Source organism: Nanorana parkeri, unplaced genomic scaffold, assembly GCF_000935625.1.
Source record: "Nanorana parkeri isolate BGI_ZX_2015 unplaced genomic scaffold, ASM93562v1 scaffold42, whole genome shotgun sequence".
Lineage (NCBI taxonomy): Eukaryota > Metazoa > Chordata > Amphibia > Anura > Dicroglossidae > Nanorana > Nanorana parkeri.
Genome location: NW_017306310.1, coordinates 2,311,438 through 2,330,796, shown reverse-complemented (window position 1 = coordinate 2,330,796; position 19,359 = coordinate 2,311,438). Strand labels below are relative to the sequence as shown.

General features: G+C 41.7%; 1 protein-coding gene across 1 annotated transcript in view; it reads left to right on the top strand.

The window, feature by feature from the left end:
* The first annotated feature begins 691 nt into the window (after positions 1 to 691).
* The window catches only part of RHCG (Rh family C glycoprotein), a 40,602-nt gene continuing 21,934 nt past the window's right edge, over positions 692 to 19,359 (top strand). Inside the window, exons 1-2 of the mRNA XM_018571603.1 lie at positions 692 to 908; positions 13,142 to 13,328. Of these exons, the coding sequence (XP_018427105.1) occupies positions 722 to 908; positions 13,142 to 13,328 (374 nt within the window). The 5' untranslated portion in view covers positions 692 to 721. The remainder of the gene's footprint in view (positions 909 to 13,141; positions 13,329 to 19,359) is intronic.

Sequence of the window (19,359 nt, the reverse complement as noted above, 5' to 3'; positions counted from 1 at the left end):
GGAAATTAGGTAAAAAGAAAAAGCCGGCAATTATCTAGAAGTATCTGTTTGTAGTTTGTGTTTTTAAACATTTCTAAAGATGCCATTGCTGTTATTTTCAAGATATGGGTAAAGTTCCTCTTTAAGTCACATTTACCATATTTATGTAGTAAGAACAGTAATATATTATGCTGGGGAAAAAAAATCTGGAACAATTATTAAGCTTGAGAAACAAATTGCATAAGACATTATGTTACATGAGGTAACCAATCAGAGTCTAATTTGTTGCCTTCCATTACTGTTTGTGAGAGAGAATCTAAATCTGGTTGTTACAGGGAACAGAGACAGACAACATTTTTAACTAGGACACATTAATAGTTAAGATTCATGATTGCCTGATTAATATTGTGAATAACCTTTGCAGGATTTTACATGAAATCAGTTACACCTTTGGCAGCTATAAGTTCGACATGCTTTATGGTATAATTATCTTGACCCGACATCACCCAGGCGCAGTCACCTCCCTTATTGGACTTCACTATCATGTACATTGTCTATATGATGTGTACTCTCCCTCCCTTTTCTTATAAGAGGTGTGTAACTTCATAATGACAAATGTATCTGACCCGATACACCCTTCAAAATAATTATATATATACCGTATTAAAGAGAATGACATTCAGCAATAACTGGCAGCTATATTCAGTCTTCCTATTAGAAGAAAAGTAGAAGTGTGAAGATTATGGCAAAAAATACCAATATGCGGTGGAAGCTGCCACTTATCTGCATTACATTTGAGATTGCCATGATTGTCCTTTTTGGAATTTTTGTACGTTATGATATACAATCTGATCCATTATGGAAAAAATACATGCAGGATAAGGGCATCAGCAGCGATAATGAAAATGATTTTTACTATAGATACCCAAGTAAGTATGTTTATTTATGTACATTATTTTGCATTTCACATTGTAATAATTAAGTACATATAATTTGGCTAAACAATGCAATCGGCTTCCAATGTATACATGTTGTAGCAGCATAAAATGAAAAACAAGCATTAACCAATATTGAAAATCAGTAGATTCATAAAAGACATCTGCAGTGAGGTGGAAATGTTATATGATCATGTAACCTAACCAGCATTGAATTGGCAGAATTGGACTAATGAGTCCAGACAGTGAAACCAATCAGAGAGATAATATTGCTTTTTGGCAACCAGTGTGGCCAATGTAATTCAGTGCAGCCAGGGCCAACTCTCTCTCGCTGACTCTTGTATCACCAATCACATAGAAATTCCAACAGCAGGCTTGGATCTGTTTGGAACTTCCTAATACTGTCCTTATTTATGGTATTTATATAGCGCAGACAATTTACTCATCGCTTTACATAGTTGCACATTCACATCAGTCCCTACCCTCAAGGAGCTTACAATCTATGGTCCCTATCTCACATGCATACATAGAGTGCCAACTTAGAGAGGAGCCAATTAACCTACCAGCATGTCTTTGGAGTGTGGGAGGAAACCGGAGTACCCAGAGGAAACCCATGCAAGCACAGGGAGAACATGCAAACTCCTTGAAGATAGTGAACTGGTTGGGATTTGATCCAGTGACTCCCAGTGCTGCAAGGCAGAAGCGCTAACTACTACACCACTGTGCTGCTGTCCTTTTTTTAATTTATTTATCTATTTATTCACACACACATCATTACAGTCCTGGGTCCAGGGTTTAGCAGTGACCAGCACCCAATGATTGCATGGGTGCTGACCAGGGGAATAAGCTCCTGCTGGGAAATAGGAACAGACGGTGTTCAAGAGTCAAGAGGACGCCACCATAAGTCAACGTGGAGTCAGGTGGTGTATCTGCTGGAGGTACATGAAGACAGCAAGGGAGGCTGGGGGAAATAAACAAAAAAGGAAAATTTATTAAGAAACCAAAACCCTATATCAACTAACTCTTTCCTCAATTAGGTTTTTTTCATCGGTAATACTCAACAGCCCCTAAATGAACACACAATGCAAAAAAACTCGATTCTGATCTAAAGAAGACCAAAGCAGTTATAAAGGGTATTGAATAACATTGGTTCTCAGTGGATTCGAAGGGAAGGTATAGAAAAGAGGAATCTGAGCTCTATGAGCGTTCTGACAGTCTGATATTCACAGATCCATAGTGGAGACACCTGATGTTATCCAATAGACAACTTATTTGTCTATTCCTTTTTAGGAGTGTGTTGGATGATCTGGTTATAGATTGGTTATCATTTTACAGTTCAGCCCAGTCAAATTAGTAGATTAAGCACTGTATTAAGAATCCCGTCTGAGGGACAATCCCGTGAGTGACAGTCAATATGGAATGAATCTTTAAGGACAGTCCAAAAACTGGATATTCAAGTACTCACATTTATGATTTTTCAGGTTTTAAAGCTGATTGTCCAAGTATGTTGGATCATTCAAAATGCTTTGATTTTAAATTTCCCGATGTGTAAGGAATTAACCTTCCGTCTGTGTCCTTTTAAGATGGCAAAAGCTTAATTTATTGAAGTTTTTTGTCATATGAACAACAAGCTCTTTTGGGACCACACAGGGTTCCTTCATAAGGCTTTAGCATTACTTTCCGTTGACGCGTTTCGCCTGCCTACTTTTCTAAGGGCTTCATCAGAACTTTACACTGGGGGAAATGGTGAGGCTAGGAGAGCTGAGAGCATGAGGGGCCGCCAGTAGAAGTGCAAGACCAGTGGGTCAGCAGTTTTAATGTTAAAAGTGGAAGCCAGGAGGCTAACCTTTTGTTGTTTTGCAAGCAGTGCATGGATGCTGTACTGAACAACCCCTGCTAAGTATCCAAGGTTGATGTGTGAACTTTTGTTTAAATAAAAGTGGGCTACCAGGCCCTTAAAAAAAGATACTGTGAGTAGACTTTAAAGCATTCACCATATGTGCTAATATGCCCAAATATATGTACATGTGCCTTCTTGATGAGGGGTAGCTTACGGGCGCTGCAGGATCTCAATCCATGGCGGTGTATTGTGTTACCAATGTTTTTTTTGGTGACTGTGGTCTGAAGCCTTAAAATCAATCACAAGCTCCTCCCGTGTAGTTCTGGGCTGATCCCTCACTTCCCATGATCATCCTTACCCCATGAGGTGAAATCTTGCATGGAGCTCCAAACCGAGAGCGATTGATGGTAATTTTGTATTCCTTCCTTTTGCCTTGTGCAGGTCTACAATCGTGTCCCTAATGTCCTTTGACAGCTCTTGAGTCTTGCCCATGGTGGTGAGGTTGGAAAGAGATTCTGTGGACAGGTGTCTTTTATATACATAACTAGTTGTCGTTAGGAGCACCTTCTTAAATTGACAGGATTAATCTGTGTACCACATAGCCAGTCTGTGGGAGCCAGAATTATTGTTAGTTGGTAGGGGATCAAATACTTATTTTACTCACTGAACTGCAACTCAATTTATAACATTTGTATCGTGTGTTTTTTCTGGATTTTTGGTTGATATTCTGTCTCTATAATTTGAAATACACCTATGATAAACGTTATAGACCTTTCATTTCTTTGTAAGTGGGCAAACTTCCAAAATCTGCAGGTGATCAAATAATTATTTTCCTCACTGTATATATATATATACACACACACACACACACACACACACACACACACCAATTAAACATAGGAATACACTTGCTGACATTTCGTGATCCAGTTCCAACTGCTGGCACACCCTGCTTTTCATCTTTTCATAATTTTTACCTTCCTAATCAGACTCTAATTATGAGCAGATTGACAACAGGGCATGTACCGACAGAGTACAGAAGTTCACTAGGGAAAATTTATGTGCAAATAGTAAATAAGGTGAGGTTACGGATGGTTAGGCTTCATTTAAACCTACATAGTAGGTGCGCTTTGAAAACCCTGTGATAGGAACCTACACATTCCTGTGGAAGGAATCCCAAATATGCTGCATGATCGATGCATACAGGGACAGTGATTTAATCCAATGATTACATGTGAAGTGTCTGCGGACTGCCGCCTTAAAATGTGCCCACTGTCCCCGATCATTAACTTGAACGGGTGACAGCTGCTGCTTCTAGATGGCATATTTGGTATTTCTGCCACAGGGATCTCCAAACGCATGTAATATGTAGGTGGGAATGAAGCCTTAAAGTCTTGCTAATCTGGAGAATAAAGCAAGCACCCCAGTGTCTGTGGAAGAATTACTTGTGACTTACACTAGAAGCAGGGAAACTACTAAGCTGTATTGATTATCAGCAGCAGAGAAGAATAAGGACAGAAACCGGACTTTGCTGTTAATACTGGCTAAACAAAATTCCAAATGCCCCAGAGTTAAAAGATCGTCCACATGTGTATTTCATCTGTGTCTTCAGCTCTTTTTCTGGAGCTTAGCTTCAGGGTCATCATTATTGTGGGGCAAAAGAGGCAGTTGCTCTGGGCCCAGCCATTGCTGTGGGGCCCAAAGCAGCTGCCCCTTGAGACTGCAAAAGACACATAGGGGTCTATTCACTAGGCTGCCGTACGCTGTTTTCCCAGGAGAGAAACACTGCTTTTTCTTTTTTTTTCTTTATTCTGACACGGAGCCGTGTCAGAATAGAAAAAAAAAATGTTTTGCAAATTGGAGTGCATTGCTAGATTCCTATTGGCTATTTCAATTTGCAATAGCCAATAGTAAACTAGCATTGCACCCGCCCTCTGCTGCAGTTCTCCATCAGGTCCATCAGCAGAGGGCGGGTGCAATGCTTTATTCTGACACGTGTCAGAATAAAGAAAAAAAAAGAAAAAGCAGTGTTTCTCTCCTGGGCGGCCGGGAGCGGGAGATTCTCACAGCGCCCGGGAGAGTTTGCTGTCTGGAGATCAGTGTCCCTGGTTAGCTGGTAACCAGGGACGCTGATCTCTCTGCAAGTGGCCAGAGCCAGCCGTAAGATCACAGCTGGCTCCGCCCAGCTGTCAGAAGCAGGCTGCTAGCCGACTTCGGCTTTCAGCGCGGCTCAGCCGAGTCGAGGCATATGTCTCGGCTCGACTTAGCCGCTCGGCTAAGTTCGGGAGCTGTACGTGCTATAGTGAATAGCCCGTACAGCAGTCCTTCGGTTCTACTGAACCGAAGGGGTCCTGGGGCCGAAGCTAGCCGAAGGATCGGCCGAAGCTGCGGCTAGATCCTTCGGCTGCTGTGTGAATAGACCCCATAGGGTTCCACCTATGTGGGATTCACCCGGACAGCCTGGGTTTTGAATCCTGTGTATGGGTATCATGGAAGCTGAACACACGTTGTCAGGCAGACAGGGGCAACCATGGGGCCCTGGTTTTCCTGGTTGTAAACAGCCACGCGCCTTACACAGGACAGGTCTGCAGCTCAGGTGCAGAATGTCTTCTCGTCACTAAATATGCCTGAGGACTGTGCTTTGACTGTTCGTTCTCACTCTTCCCCACTCTCTCTCTCCCTTTATGGTCCCCAAACATGTTCTCATGGATAAAATTGTGACAGACAGTTTATACTTTGGCCCATTTACTAAGTTCTTACCATGTTTTTCATTGGCTGCCTTTCCTCACTCTCTCCTGGCTGTCTCTCCTCACTCTCTCTCCTGGCAGTTTCTCCTTTCTCTCTGCTGGCTGTCTCTGCACGCTCTCTCCTGGCTGTCTCTCCTCCCTCTCTCCTTGCTGTCTCTCCTCCCTCTCTCCTGGCTGTCTCTCCTCCCTCTCTCCTGGCTGTCTCTCCTCCCTCTCTCCCCTGGCTTTCTATCCCTTTCACAATGCGTCGTACACATGTGAACCACACAGGAAATAATGGGATTTCTACTTACATTGCATCTTAATGTACAAAATGCATGACATTTGAACATTAAAATGGACAGTTGTAAATAGGCTCTTAAGGTCCCTTTCACATGGGCGGTCCGATTGAGTTAGCCTGTCAGTTTTTGATTGGATGCCCAATGATAGTGTATGGACAGCCGGCGTAAATGGACGGGTGTCTGTTTGTACCCGGCTGCCTTGGTCTCCGGCCAGGTCTGCAAATGTAAACGAATCAGAAATCCATTTTGCTGGACCTGATTGTGTCAGATCAGAGGTAATCTAATGTAACCAGACACATGTCCATTTGCATCCGACTCCTCATCGACTGGCATGGGGTCTGGTAGTTTTAGTTCTTTCCTCCATTGCAAGATGGAAGAAAAAACTGGGCGGACACAGATGTCCCAGTAGTGACATGCGATCTGTACTGCTCTGGTCAGGAGGGTATCTGTGTACGTATCTCCTCCTGATCAGCCTGTGTGAAAGGAGCTTTAGGGTTTTTTTGTGCTGCTTAGATATTTGTAAAACACAAAATTGGTTGTACAAAATGAAAATTTTTTCCAGGAAAAACTGTAAACAAATATTTATCTAACTTAAGTTTTTAGCTATTTGACACTAGTATAAAAAATCAGAACCAACGGACTCGTATAAAAAAAATACTGAATACTTACCTGTCTGGGGGGATCCCCAAACCAGGTCAAAGTTGCTGCTAAGAATGTAGGAATTGAGACTGTATTCATAACCCTTAAACCTAACTGATAAAAAATATACCTAACTGATAATAGATATAATCATTTTATGCAGCACACGTCCATGCTAATTTTACTGACCCGTTTCATTTTCTTTTTAACAGGGTTACCATGTAATTGAACTGTGTTTAATGATTTAATAGCTAACTACTGATTGCTGTGCTTAAGACAACCATCTTAGATTATTATCAAAACTTTGAGCTAGAAAGCATTAAGGTCCTTGGTCACCTTCTATTCACCTTGTTTGCAGTGTCTTTTGCTTGAGTAAATTGAGTTTGTGTGTGCTGTTAGATATTCATTATATATGGAAATTAGCTGCAAAAATAGAACGCTTCCCCTGAAAAAAGTTTTACCAAAAAAAAAAAAAAGTAAACCAAAACATACAACATAGGATTGTCCTTGATTTCCATATTACAGTTGTATGTGTGTCTGCTGTCATTTATAGGTACAATCACATACTGATTGAAGTTATTGGCATAAAGGACACTTTTACAGATATAAATCAATATGCTTTAAATGGTCTTTAGTGACTGCAGATGCTCCGGAGACTAAGGACCCATGCCAACATGATTTTGTTAGCTTCAGATGGGTTTTTCATTCCCATGCAAGTCTATAGGTGCCCATACACTGCACGATTCTCGTACGAGAATCGCGGGAAATCCCGCGATCGTACGAGAATCGTGCAGTGTATGGAAGGCATGCAACCATTTCTACTGTACGGTCGCATGTCTTCCGTCAAACCAGCATGCTAGAAAACCCGCCGGGAACCGTACGATTCTCAGCGAGTTAGTGGCCTGCTGGTTCGACAACTGTCGAGCGGGCCGGTGTGCGCACGTGCACACTGCCCGTTTGCAGTCATCGTAAGCCCGCCCCTCATTACAGTCATCGGAAGCCCGCCGATGGCGGGCTTGCGATGATCGCAAGTACGATCTGCCTGTCCAAGATGGGCAGATCGTACGTGTTTTTAATTACTTTACAACCATCGCAAGACTAAGGTCTTGCGATGGTTGTAAAGTGTATGGCCACCTTAAGCCCTCGTTCACACCTGAACGTTTTGTAGCGCGTTCTACGCTCGACGAACGCTCTACAAAACGCTCAAAAATATCAATTCCATTGTATTCAATGGTCTCGCTCCCACCTTGGCGTATTTCCGCCCGTCCCTAACGCGCTACAAAACGGCCCACGCCTGAAAAGGTACATGTACTACTTGGGCCGTTTTGTTGCGCGTTTCCATTGGTGTACAGCCAAGTAGCCTTCGGAAACGCGCGACGGTCGCGCGACTTTTTTACCGCGGAGCGTGGTAAAAAAACGTGCTACGCATATGCAATACGCATAGGTGTGAACGAGGCCTAAAGGTGCCCATACACCTTACGACCATCTCAAGACTTTTGTCTTGCGATGGTCGTATGCTCATTAAAAGCCCGTACGATCTGCCCACCTTGGACGGGCAGATAGTACTTGCGATCATCGGAAGCCCGCCCCGCTGAGGGGCGGGCTTCCGATGACGGCAATACAGAACGGGCAGTGTGCGCGTGCCACACCGGCCCGTTCCGCAGCTATCGGCTAGCAGGCTAGAAACCCGCCGAGAATCGTACGATTCTCGGCTGGTTTTCAAGCATGTTGGCTCAACAAAAGACGTGCGACCGTACAGTAGAAACGGTCACACGTCTTAGTTCACACTGCTCGATTCTCGTACGATCGCGGGATTTCGCCCGATTCTCGTGCGAGAATCGAGCAGTGTATGGGCACCTTTAGAGTATGTAAAACCCACTTGAAGCAGGTTAGATGCAGTCAGCACTTGATCACCTGCAGGTGATCTAATTGATCTCTAATTGATCAATTGATCTAATTGATCTAATTGATCTCAAAATAGTCTCAAACTGATGCCATTCACACCAAAAGCCCATTGACAAAGGCACTTAATGAGCTGAAATGTTGTACCAGCAGGACTAAAACACCAAGTGGTGCCTTGATTTTGCCCTTTACTTGAGTGGACATCTAAAGCAATTCCAGTTTCCAACAAAACTGACAATAGCTAACTTTCAAAAAGAATATCTGTTGGCTTCTTGTGCCAGAAATTAATGCCACCATGCTGGATTACAGATGCAGTATGGGTAAGAGGACAGCATTCTCAGCCCTGCTTTAAAAAATATTATGCAGCTTTGAATTTAGACTTCAAGTAAAGGAATTATCTTTTAATCACAATTATATTGTCTTTTCTTGCATTTTTAAAAATACAAATTTAAAAAAGTGAAACGTTTTAATATACACACTGTAGCAGAGTGTCGCAGAGGGAGCCTGGGAAAGTCCTGTTTGGAGTTTATAGGTCTCCTAGGTTCCTCTCCTATACATTTAGGGATTGCTGATCCAGCCTCCAGTGCAGGGTCTACTCCTCTCCACTGGCAATTTAATTGCACCTGGAACCTGTAGTCAGAGCTCTATCAGTCCTGTCTGAGAAAGCTGCAAGCTTTGTAGCAAAACTAGCAAATGGTGTATGTGGAGGCTGACAAGCAGTAGGCCTGCTCAGCCTGTTAGTTAGGACTTATACTATTGTTTGTGAAGTTAGTGCCGGTATACAGCTAGGTTTTACTTTTGTTAGTTTTCTTGGGACTACTGTACAGGACCTGTGAATACTCGTAAATATCACCATTAAACACTGCATTGTTTGCCCTTGGATTTGGTATCTGTGCCCAAGTGACTGCTTATTCCCAGGGGGCTTATGTACCGGCTACCGATCGCCTGCTCACAACACATATATAAAATGAATCAAGTGCACATTGGGAAGCAATCCCATTTGATACAATTATGGCATACAACTGTAACACAATTCTTGGCAAGGACATGTTAATACATGAGGCCCTTTAAGTGTAAAGTGACTCTTTCACTGGGGTTCTAACTTGTGACAAAGGAAGACCTGCAAAAGTAGATGCTTTATATTCACCTATCCCAGTTTCAGCCACCAGAAGAATCTTCAATCACATCTGACACTTATGTGAGTGTTGAATGTCTATGTACACCGCTTTGAGCTGTGGTTCCTTCTACTGACTTCTTTGTCCCTACTGTGTCCTGTAGTGAGGTAGGGACCAGCGGAAGGAACCACAGAGCCCAGTGGGGACCAGGCATTTAATAAACACAGAATTGTGTCGGATGTGAAGAGACTGGTGCTCTGTAAGAGGGTGAAGATAGGAGGAACAAGCGGAGGGACAGGATAATATAAAGCCTCTTATCTGAAGGTCCTTTTTTGTTGTAGACATTTCAGCTAAACATAGAGTCACTTTAACAATACTCATTTTTACAGATAAAACTTTGTGCAACATAACCAACCACCAATTTAATTAAAAGTTTCTAAAAGATTCAGTTCTAATGTTAAAAAAAAAATAGTGTCATGCTGTAAAATGAAGACGATCACTAATGTAGATTGAAGGTATGGGTGCTGGAACACCTAAGACACCAGTGCCAGCCAAGTCTTACAGGGTTATTCACAAAAGGGTGAAGAGTTTGGAGAAGGCAGGAGAAGGGAACAATATGGGATGACATAGCTGATTTGGAAAAAATGTCCAATTCAGCTCAGTTTCCAGTTCAGCTATGCTGTCCTAGATTGTTCACTTCTCTAAACTCTTCACCCTTTTGTGAAAAACCCTGTCAGTGTAAGCAAAGTACCAAAGCTGCAAAAAGAAACCACATAGTATAGAGAATGCAAGAGATGCAGACAACCACTACAAATGTCAATAACTGCAAACAACATGGAAAAAATGCACAAACAAAAGCAGTTCCCAGCTTATGTGGCAGCATGCCATCATTGTGAAGGTTGGAATCATTTTATGGTGTTGAAAGACCACAATTAGTATTAGCAAAACCAATAAAGCAAAGTCAAGGGATAAACATTGTCGATTACTGTGTTTTAAAAGCAGCACACTTACACATGGATCCAGCATCTGGATGTTACTTGATATGCAAATTTTAATACTAGGGAGACTAGTTAAAATCCAGCCTGGAGCAGAAGTTAATGTGATTGCATTTGCAACAGTTAAATCACAGCTTTCTATTATAAAACTGAACCTATTACTATCCAGAGTGTTAATGCCATTGTGTAGCACTAGGCTATTTCTTAAAGTAAACCTGTCACAAACCTAGGCAATTCAAACAATGAAAACATTCATAAGCAGAGGTTATCCTCAGTTTACAAAAATGCACATCAAAATAATCCAAACATTCAGAAATAAAGGTTAATTGTGGACTTTAATTCAAAATTGCCGTAACATCTCAAAGTACAAGATGCAACCACTTACATCATCATTGCCAAGCTCAAGTTTTACAGTTGAAAGGGTATATAGCTCTAACATGTTCCTTCTTCCTGTTCATTAATGAACACAATCAAAGCTTAGTATAACGGAATCTCAGAGATTTATCAGGGAATATAGAGCACAGGATTATGGGAGAGTCCCACACGCCAGTTCTCACACTCCCATGCTTAAAGCCCAATTGAACTTTGCAGTTTAGATGAGGTAAATACATTTCAAGTGCATTACAACAAAGGGTGTGCAAAGTCTTACAGTTTGTTTGCCTTAGAAATCAACCACATCTTCAGTAGAACAAACTATGCCTGACAGCATACTACATAATGGGACATTGATCTCTGTGGGGAAGTAGTGAACTCTTTGCAGAGGTCTGATGTGTTCCCCGCTTAGTCAGAGCCAGAGTTCTCCAATCAGCAGGGAGCAGGGGCTAGGCCGATTGCAAGAGCTACAGGTCTGACTTAGTATGGAGTGTGTCAGTAGGGAGTGTGTCAGACCTCTGAAATGAGACCACTGCTTCCACAAGGCGAGCAAGTGTCCCACTCTGCAGCATGCTGGGAGGGGACAGGCTCTTCCATTCAGGCTGTGGCTGCTTTAAAAAGAAAATAAACTATAAGAACCCCCTTTGCTTTGATGAATCTGGCATGCATTTAGTGGAATTAAACTAAAGGTTCAATCGGGCTTAAATTTTTTTCATTTAGACATATTGGCCCCATTTCATCATCCCTTACAGAATGCTAAAATTATGCTGGACGAATCAGGGCCATTGTTGTAACAGTGTTTATCTGTAAAGTAGCCACTGCTCCAAGCTCGCTCCCATGATAGACTATAATCTGGATACAAATGAGTACATAAGGAAAGGTGAAGTTGTAGTCCATCACGAGAACGAGCTTGGAGCGGCGGCTACCTTACAACACACACAAGCACCATGGAGAACAAAAGTAGCCACCCTCCAGAAAGAAGGACAGTGTCAGCACCAATTCAGAGATGATTTGTGGATCTACAGCCAAGTAATACAAAAAAAGCTACATCTGTAAAAAATAAGTCAAGGCAACTGGACTTGCTGTAGTTTTCTTGAAGACGTTTCACTGGTCATCCAACCAGCTTTCTCAATTCAGAATGACTTGTACAAAAAATTATCTGGGAATAAATATGGTGAATGTTGCTCCAATCCACATAATCTGTTAGTCGCAACCAAGTGTTGATAGCATTTATACCAATCCTTCTCCCTGTCTAGGATGTGTACTTGACTGTCTTCAAAGGAGTGACCTTTTACCTTCAGCTGTAGGTATACTGCCGAATCCTGACCAGAGGGTTTAGCTCTTCTATGCTATGCCACACGCTAGTAGAAGAGCAAAACCCTCTGGTCAGGATTCGGCAGTGTACCTACATCTAAAGGAAAAAGGTCACTCCTTTGAAGACAGTCAAGTACAAATCCTATTCAACACCTCTCTCTGGGCAGGTTAATAACACCTCCTAGACTCCAATTATGCAAATGCAATCAACACCTGGTTGCGACAAACAGATTATGTGAATTGGAGCAACATTCACCATATTTAGTCCCAGATAATTTTTTGTGCAAATCATTCTGAATTGAGAAAGCTGGTTGGATGACCAGTGAAACGTCTTCAAGAAAAATACAGAAAGTCCAGTTGCCCTGACTTATTTTTTACAGACATACCATGACCTGGATGAATGAGAACCTTCACAGACAAAAGCTACATTCATTTTTGTTTATAGTTAGGGTACTTAAATGCATGGTTAAGATTTAACTCCTGAGTTTAGTGTCACTTTAGGGTAAGAAAGGTTTTTTTTTAAACTAAATGTGGGATTTAGGCAACACAGGGTGACTTTCTGCTTCTCTTTTATCACTTTTAGAACTGGGGTCGTGGGTTCCAATCCCAACCAGGTTACTATCTGCATAGAGTTTTCTCACTGTGCTTGTGTGGGTCCTCCATTTTCTCTTAGACTCCAAACATATGCTGGTAGGTTAATTTGCTCCTGTCTAAAATTGTCCCTAGTATGATAATCTACCAAGATGGCTGCCTCACCGCCTATCTTCCCTAACACCAATTTGATAAGCACTTTGAGTCCCCAGAGAGAAAAGTGCCATAGACGTATACATTACTTGATAAAAATAATGCTGACATATTTATTCATATGAAGCTGATTGGTTGGTTTGGGCAACAAGACAGTTTTTTATTTTTTTTTATTTTTGTTTTTTATACATAAGCCTGTTAGTGTCTAAGAACAGAGAGAATGTTATCAGAGAGAAGCAAACATGTCTAATCATCATCATTTTTTCCCTTCACTTTAGGTTTTCAAGATGTCCATGTCATGATCTTTGTTGGCTTTGGCTTCCTGATGACCTTTCTGAAATTATATGGCTTTGGCAGTGTTGCGTTCAACTTTTTGCTTGCTGCTTTTGGAGTACAATGGGCTATTCTAATGCAGGGTTGGTTTCATACCTTTGAAGGTGGCAAGATTCACGTCAGTGTAACAAGGTAAACAGAAATAACATGTTATTTAATTTGTTTTGACGAAGATCATCATTTAACAAGGAGGTTAATAACCATTGAGCTATGCACTTAGCAGCTGTGGAAGGCCAGGGGACTCCTGTGGTTGGTAGGCTATGCAAATGAGTACCCAGGCTCTATGTGCCCGTCTACATGAACGCCTATCGTATACACTAATTCCCAATACACAATAGAAATTGTAGTCTGAAAGAGCAAAAAAAAAGGATTGGTGAGGTTTGTTTGAACTATTCCAGAGTTCAGCTTTTAATAAATCAAACTGGAACAAACTGCATAATAAGGAATACAACTTATAACATTATTTGGTCTTCTTTTTGAACTGTATTGCCAGAAATGTATCTTTAAATTTTTCTTGGATAATTTCACTATTGTAATAGCTTCCAATCACTTCCAACCACCGAAAGTAGTGTGACTTCTGTGCTTTATTACTCTTTCAATGTTTTGCTTCATGCATCCCTCCTAAATACTGTACACAACAATAAAACTGAGCTGTTGGAATTGCACAATGTGTGATACAAAAACATTATGACCTGCCTGTAGAAGTTTGTCTAGTTTAATCAATAACTTTAACAAGGATTTCTAGTGGAACCTTGCTTGTTTTACAGAAATATAAGTATTTCTGACAATAATGCATGACATTTTGACTTTGATGCTTAGCAAACATGGTCTTCATTCAGTTAATGATTTTCAGCAGGCAATGTTCAAAATGTTGTTTGTATAAACACAGTCTTTGGGTAAATTATTTTTATCATCATCAACTGTGGTCCAAATACCTTTTAAATTCTAACAAGAATGTTTGTATGAAGAATGTACTTCAGCCACAAATTTTGTGTAGATGATCTGAAAAAAAGAATGCTAGCTAAGTTAACTGGTGATGAGTCTTGAGTACTGCCACCCATAGAAATCTACTCATTAAATTTAATTTAAAACATTATTATAACCCAACCTTACATTTTACAAGCTGTTTGTGCAATTTACTGAATTTGTTTGAATGCTATAACAATGACAATATTACCAAAATTGACTTGAGCAACAGGTGTGGTCTTCAAACCATTGAATATGGATTAAGCTATGCAAAACAAGTGCATTATACCTACTAGGTGGAGATGATAACCATAGGAATTGCCTGTGCTCCTAGGCTTCATCTAGGTGCCATAATGCTGGTTAATAAAGGCTGCTGTATGTAGTACTACATGTATAGTAGCATTGTATATTACAATATACAGTAATGTTATTCCTCTGATACTGAGCAGTTATAGGGAGTACAATACAGGATTCTGCTAACAAGTAATTTAAAGAGAAAAGTAATTGCATTGCAATACATTGATTTTTTTTACATTGATTTTTGGAGTAGAAAACGGTTAAAGCCCATATCGGTTATTTTTTTGCTCTCTGTGTCCTGGTGGTGGAATTTCCCTTCACAACAGGTGAGAGGAAATCTCCCAAAAAGTGAGATAACAGGTGTCACCAGAACACGTGTTCCCCCTGGAAGATTTCCCCTTACTTCTTGCTCTCACAACTTTAGTTTCTGTATCCCTACTTACTTTATGTCTCAGTGACAATGGTAACCATACAAATAAAGAGGGTTAGTCTTCCCAGGTGGGGACACAGGCCACAGTAAAACGTTTCCTCTGTTTTTAACAAGTTGAGTGTCTGCCGCATAGCTAATTTACTAAAATTTGCTCTATAACAAATCAAACTGTTTTTCAGTCCAGCCTCAAAATCCAAAGACATATGGAACAAGCAATTTTGGGTAATGTTAGACCTGGGGTAGGCAATTAATTTTTTTCAAGGGGCCACATGAGAAACTGTGTTGGCTGTGGAGGGCCACCCACTGAGTGAATTTTGGTCAGCTGATAAAGAACTATCCAAAATTTATTTGTATAGCAAACAGGGGAACATTGGGAGTTAAACCAAAACACTACTGATATATAATATACCAGGGTTTCAACATAATATCTCCAGGGTTTCAACAAAACTTATCAAAAATCGGATTGTCCCCTAATTAAAGAAATCCCTTTCTCGGAGCTGGTTCAGTAAACAGGTATAACATGTAATTTAATCAAAAAAATGAATATTTAATCATAAAGAAACGAATATGAACAAAAACAATACATCCACAGCAAGACATTTAAAATCAATTAAAAAACATCCCTTGAACAGACAGTAGTTAAAGTAACACGAAGGATCTGCAAGCCAGCTGATGTAGCAAAGCCCTGATTAAAACAGATACATGCACTGTATTTCGTATACGGATACAAAGTATCCAAAGTTACTCACAGCTCATACGGCTTGGGGAGAGACAGTCCTGCTCGAATCCCACAGTGCTGGATGGTTGGATAATTTTTCACTTCAGTTAGTGTGTCCGGTGGCTGTGGTTAAAGGTCCAGAGAGAGGGGTATGTTGGTAGGGCTGAAACGATGTAAGCGCCCTTCCCTCTCCCCTTACTTGGGACTCTCACTCACCCGCGGACTTCGATTTCAAATTGCAAAATATATGTGCGGCCGCACAGTAAACAACAAAAGCGATAGAAGCAGGGGTCTCCACAGTGAAAAATTCCAGGTACACTCAAAGATCCGCAAGTTGTGTAGTTACCGCAAACAGTCGTCAGATCTGTTCAGTCAATCTCTGCTGGAGGGTTCCAATTCAGCTAGACTCACACCATTTCGAACCGGCTGTGCTCCGTCTCCACACTTTTAAACCCAGCCGGGATATGCATCTACCGGGACTGGCGTGCGGGATGAGTTATTGCGAGTGTCTAGGGAAGTGGTTGACACACGTAGCCCTTGACGCGTTTCCTCCCCACACGGGGGCTTCCTCAGAGGGGCGTGTGTCCAAAATTTACTCAGCGTAGAATGATCCTGACTACTCATGCTGACTTCCATTATGCAATCATGCGTTTTTTTAAATTTTCCTTTCTCATGATTGTATATTCTTTGCAAAGTAAATTTTCACCACATTCACTAAGCTAAGGGAATAGTTTTCACTAATTGAAAATTCCCTTGCAAACTGGACATGCTATTTGCCTTTACATAGTTACATAGTATTTGAGGTTGAATAAAGACATAAGTCCATCAAGTCCAACCTATTGCTGATGTGTGCGTATGTATATACACACACCCACACACACATATACATACATATATATATATATATATATATATTCACATATACATACATATATATATATATATATATATATATATACATACATACATACATACATACATACATACATACTAGCAAATCAACTTCATTGTAAAGTTGACTTTAATGGACTGTGACTATAATCATGTCTGATTATAACAAGGAACAACTGTGTGTCACACAAGTGCCCCCACAAAATATGCTCAAATAATATGCCCCATTGTTTACTATATCTTTATTGTGAAAAGTGCCATGATCCCGGTCAAATCCTGGTTCATAGTTAGTGCAGCATAAAAAATAATACCTCGTCCACCAGCCCTGCTCAGGTTAAGCAATAAAATGTGTTTGTCTTAACACAGTCTTAACATAATAGCATTGCATACTCAGTATCGAAAATATTGTTAAAGCCTCAGAATGCATAAAACATTCATAAGATTTTTCTCGTTCCACTTTTTTTATTTTGTTTCATGTTTTGTGTCGTATGGCACACACCTATTGTATGCATGTATAGGTATATAGAAAATGCTTGTGCGCATGTGCTGCAAATGCATATAGCTGTTGAGCAGACAGCAGATGAACTAGCTAACAAATGTGCAGCGAATAGGCAGAACATGATTGGAGATCCAGTCATCTGTTACTTTATACTGTACATATACCCCTTTGTAAGGTTGGGATTTGGGGTATACTCATGTTTATATTCAGTTTTACAAAGGGTATTAAGAGGCTCTAATTGTGTGTTTGCCCCATTTTCCATCATCTTATGGGAACTTTGAAATATATTTAACTAGATCAAAGTAAATATTTTCTACAGAAGTAATTTGTACTTTAGGGGCCCTTAAATTGACATCTGTATAAAATATAAACATAACCCTTAACGGTAAAAGTGAAATTGGACTGTATTTTTACAACATACTGTATTTGCTGTTAAACTGCTTTAATGCCAATGAATAAATTAGAAAGATTTATGCTAATGTTAAAATTTTTCATACTTAAGATTTCCATGACATTTGGTATAAACCAGGCCTCAAAATTTCCACTCGCAATTGGCGAGTGAAAATTGCGGGGGGGCGAGTGGAATGTCAGCAATGTTGCCTTGCCAGCGGGACTAGTGATGGGACACTACTGCCGCGGAGATCGCTCGCTCGCTTCTGTTTTCTCTTCTCTTTCTCGCCTGCTGCAGCTACAGAGCGGCCGAGCCCGAGAAGGAGAAGAGAAAACAGAAGCGAGCGAGCGAATGCCGTGGCGGTAGTGTTCATCCAGAGCCGGAGCTAGCTCTCTGCGCTCACTCTCTTTCGTCCCGGCCGCTTCAGCTCCACTCTCTCTCTCTCCTTCTGGCCGCTCAGAAGCTGCAGCGGCCGGGAGCAGAGAGAGGGAACGCTGACAGGTGTGATCGTAGCTGCCTCTCTGAGTGCCCGATTCCTGGAGCTGGAGCGGTCGGGAGAAGAGGTGATCGTTCAGCGGTGTGATTCTGGGGCGTTTGCAAAGGTATCAGAGAGGCTTGGGGGACAATTGCCAGCCTGCCCCCGGGCCCAGTCCGCCCCTGGGTCAGACTAATCCAGCACGTTATTAATCTTAGTGCCCCACTCAATATGACCGCAAGCGAGGGGCATACTGAGTGGGGCAACTCAGATTAATAACATCCGAAAGATGTGGACTGGGAGGGGGGACTCTTTAAGACTGCGGAGAAGAGAACAAGAAGCTCCACTGCCATAGTTTGTGCCCGCTTTGATTGGGCTCCTCGGTGGTCACAGCAGTTTCCTCCGCCCACCTCAGCTACCATTGGTGGGAGAGGAAGACTGCAGAACCGCAGTTGGCCGGCTTCTGCTGCGCGGGAGAGAGAGCACCTGGAGCCGGCTGGACGTGCAGGCAACCTCGCTGCTCCCCCACCATCACCAGGAGAAGAAGAGGTCAAGGCAACTGTAAGTTCCTGTACTTTCTTTGTGACCTCTGCACTGCGCATCACATTGCTGACCTGTGCACTTCGCGTCACATTGCTGACCTCTATTGACAAATTGCCATTCAGTACAAGCGCTTTCGGGGTCTCAGAAGTACCCCTTCATCAGGCTCAGAATGGTGTGCTGGTGACAATTTTTACTACTTCTATATTGCTCACAGTGCCATCCGTGGTCGCTACAAGCACCCACCTGCTTTGCAGGTTTACTACTTTTCCGGTAAGGCTGGTTTCCTATTATATAACATTGCTGACCTCTGCACGTCACATTGCTGGCCTCTGTACTGCGCATTGTTACTGATCTTTATACTCTGCGTCACACCGCTGACCTGGCAGAGTTAAGTCCGGGGCAGGGTAAGGGTTAGGTGGGGCAACTGGTGGCGAGTAACTTTTCAGGCCTGGCTAGTAGCTTAGGACTTGAAATTTTGAGCCCTGGTATAAACGCTCACACTGGACAAAGATGCAGCTGGTTGTTTTATGGGCAGTACAGTTTATAAGTCGGACATTTCTTTAAGGTCATGTGGGTTCTATACCCCTTGTTGAAGCAGGATGTCATCTGGGTTATATTACTATCTTATCTCGTAATGATATCTAATTGATATCATAAGCTAACAGGGCAGTAAAACTCGTGCTCATTTTCCTGGGCTTTGGGGAAAATCAAGGGTCTAAACAGACCCCTAACATTTCATGAATGTGATGGATGAACAGGAAGTGATGTAAAGCACTGTCCTGTTCATTCAAAACTGGGGACACATAGTACTATGTGTGCCCCATTTTTTACAAACATTGGAGTGATCAGCTTTGCATGCAGAAGATCGATAAATATCACAGATATTTACCGATCCTGTTGTTCTCCATCCTGAGCTGCTTGGCCATGCACAGAGCTGCACAGGAGAAATTGAG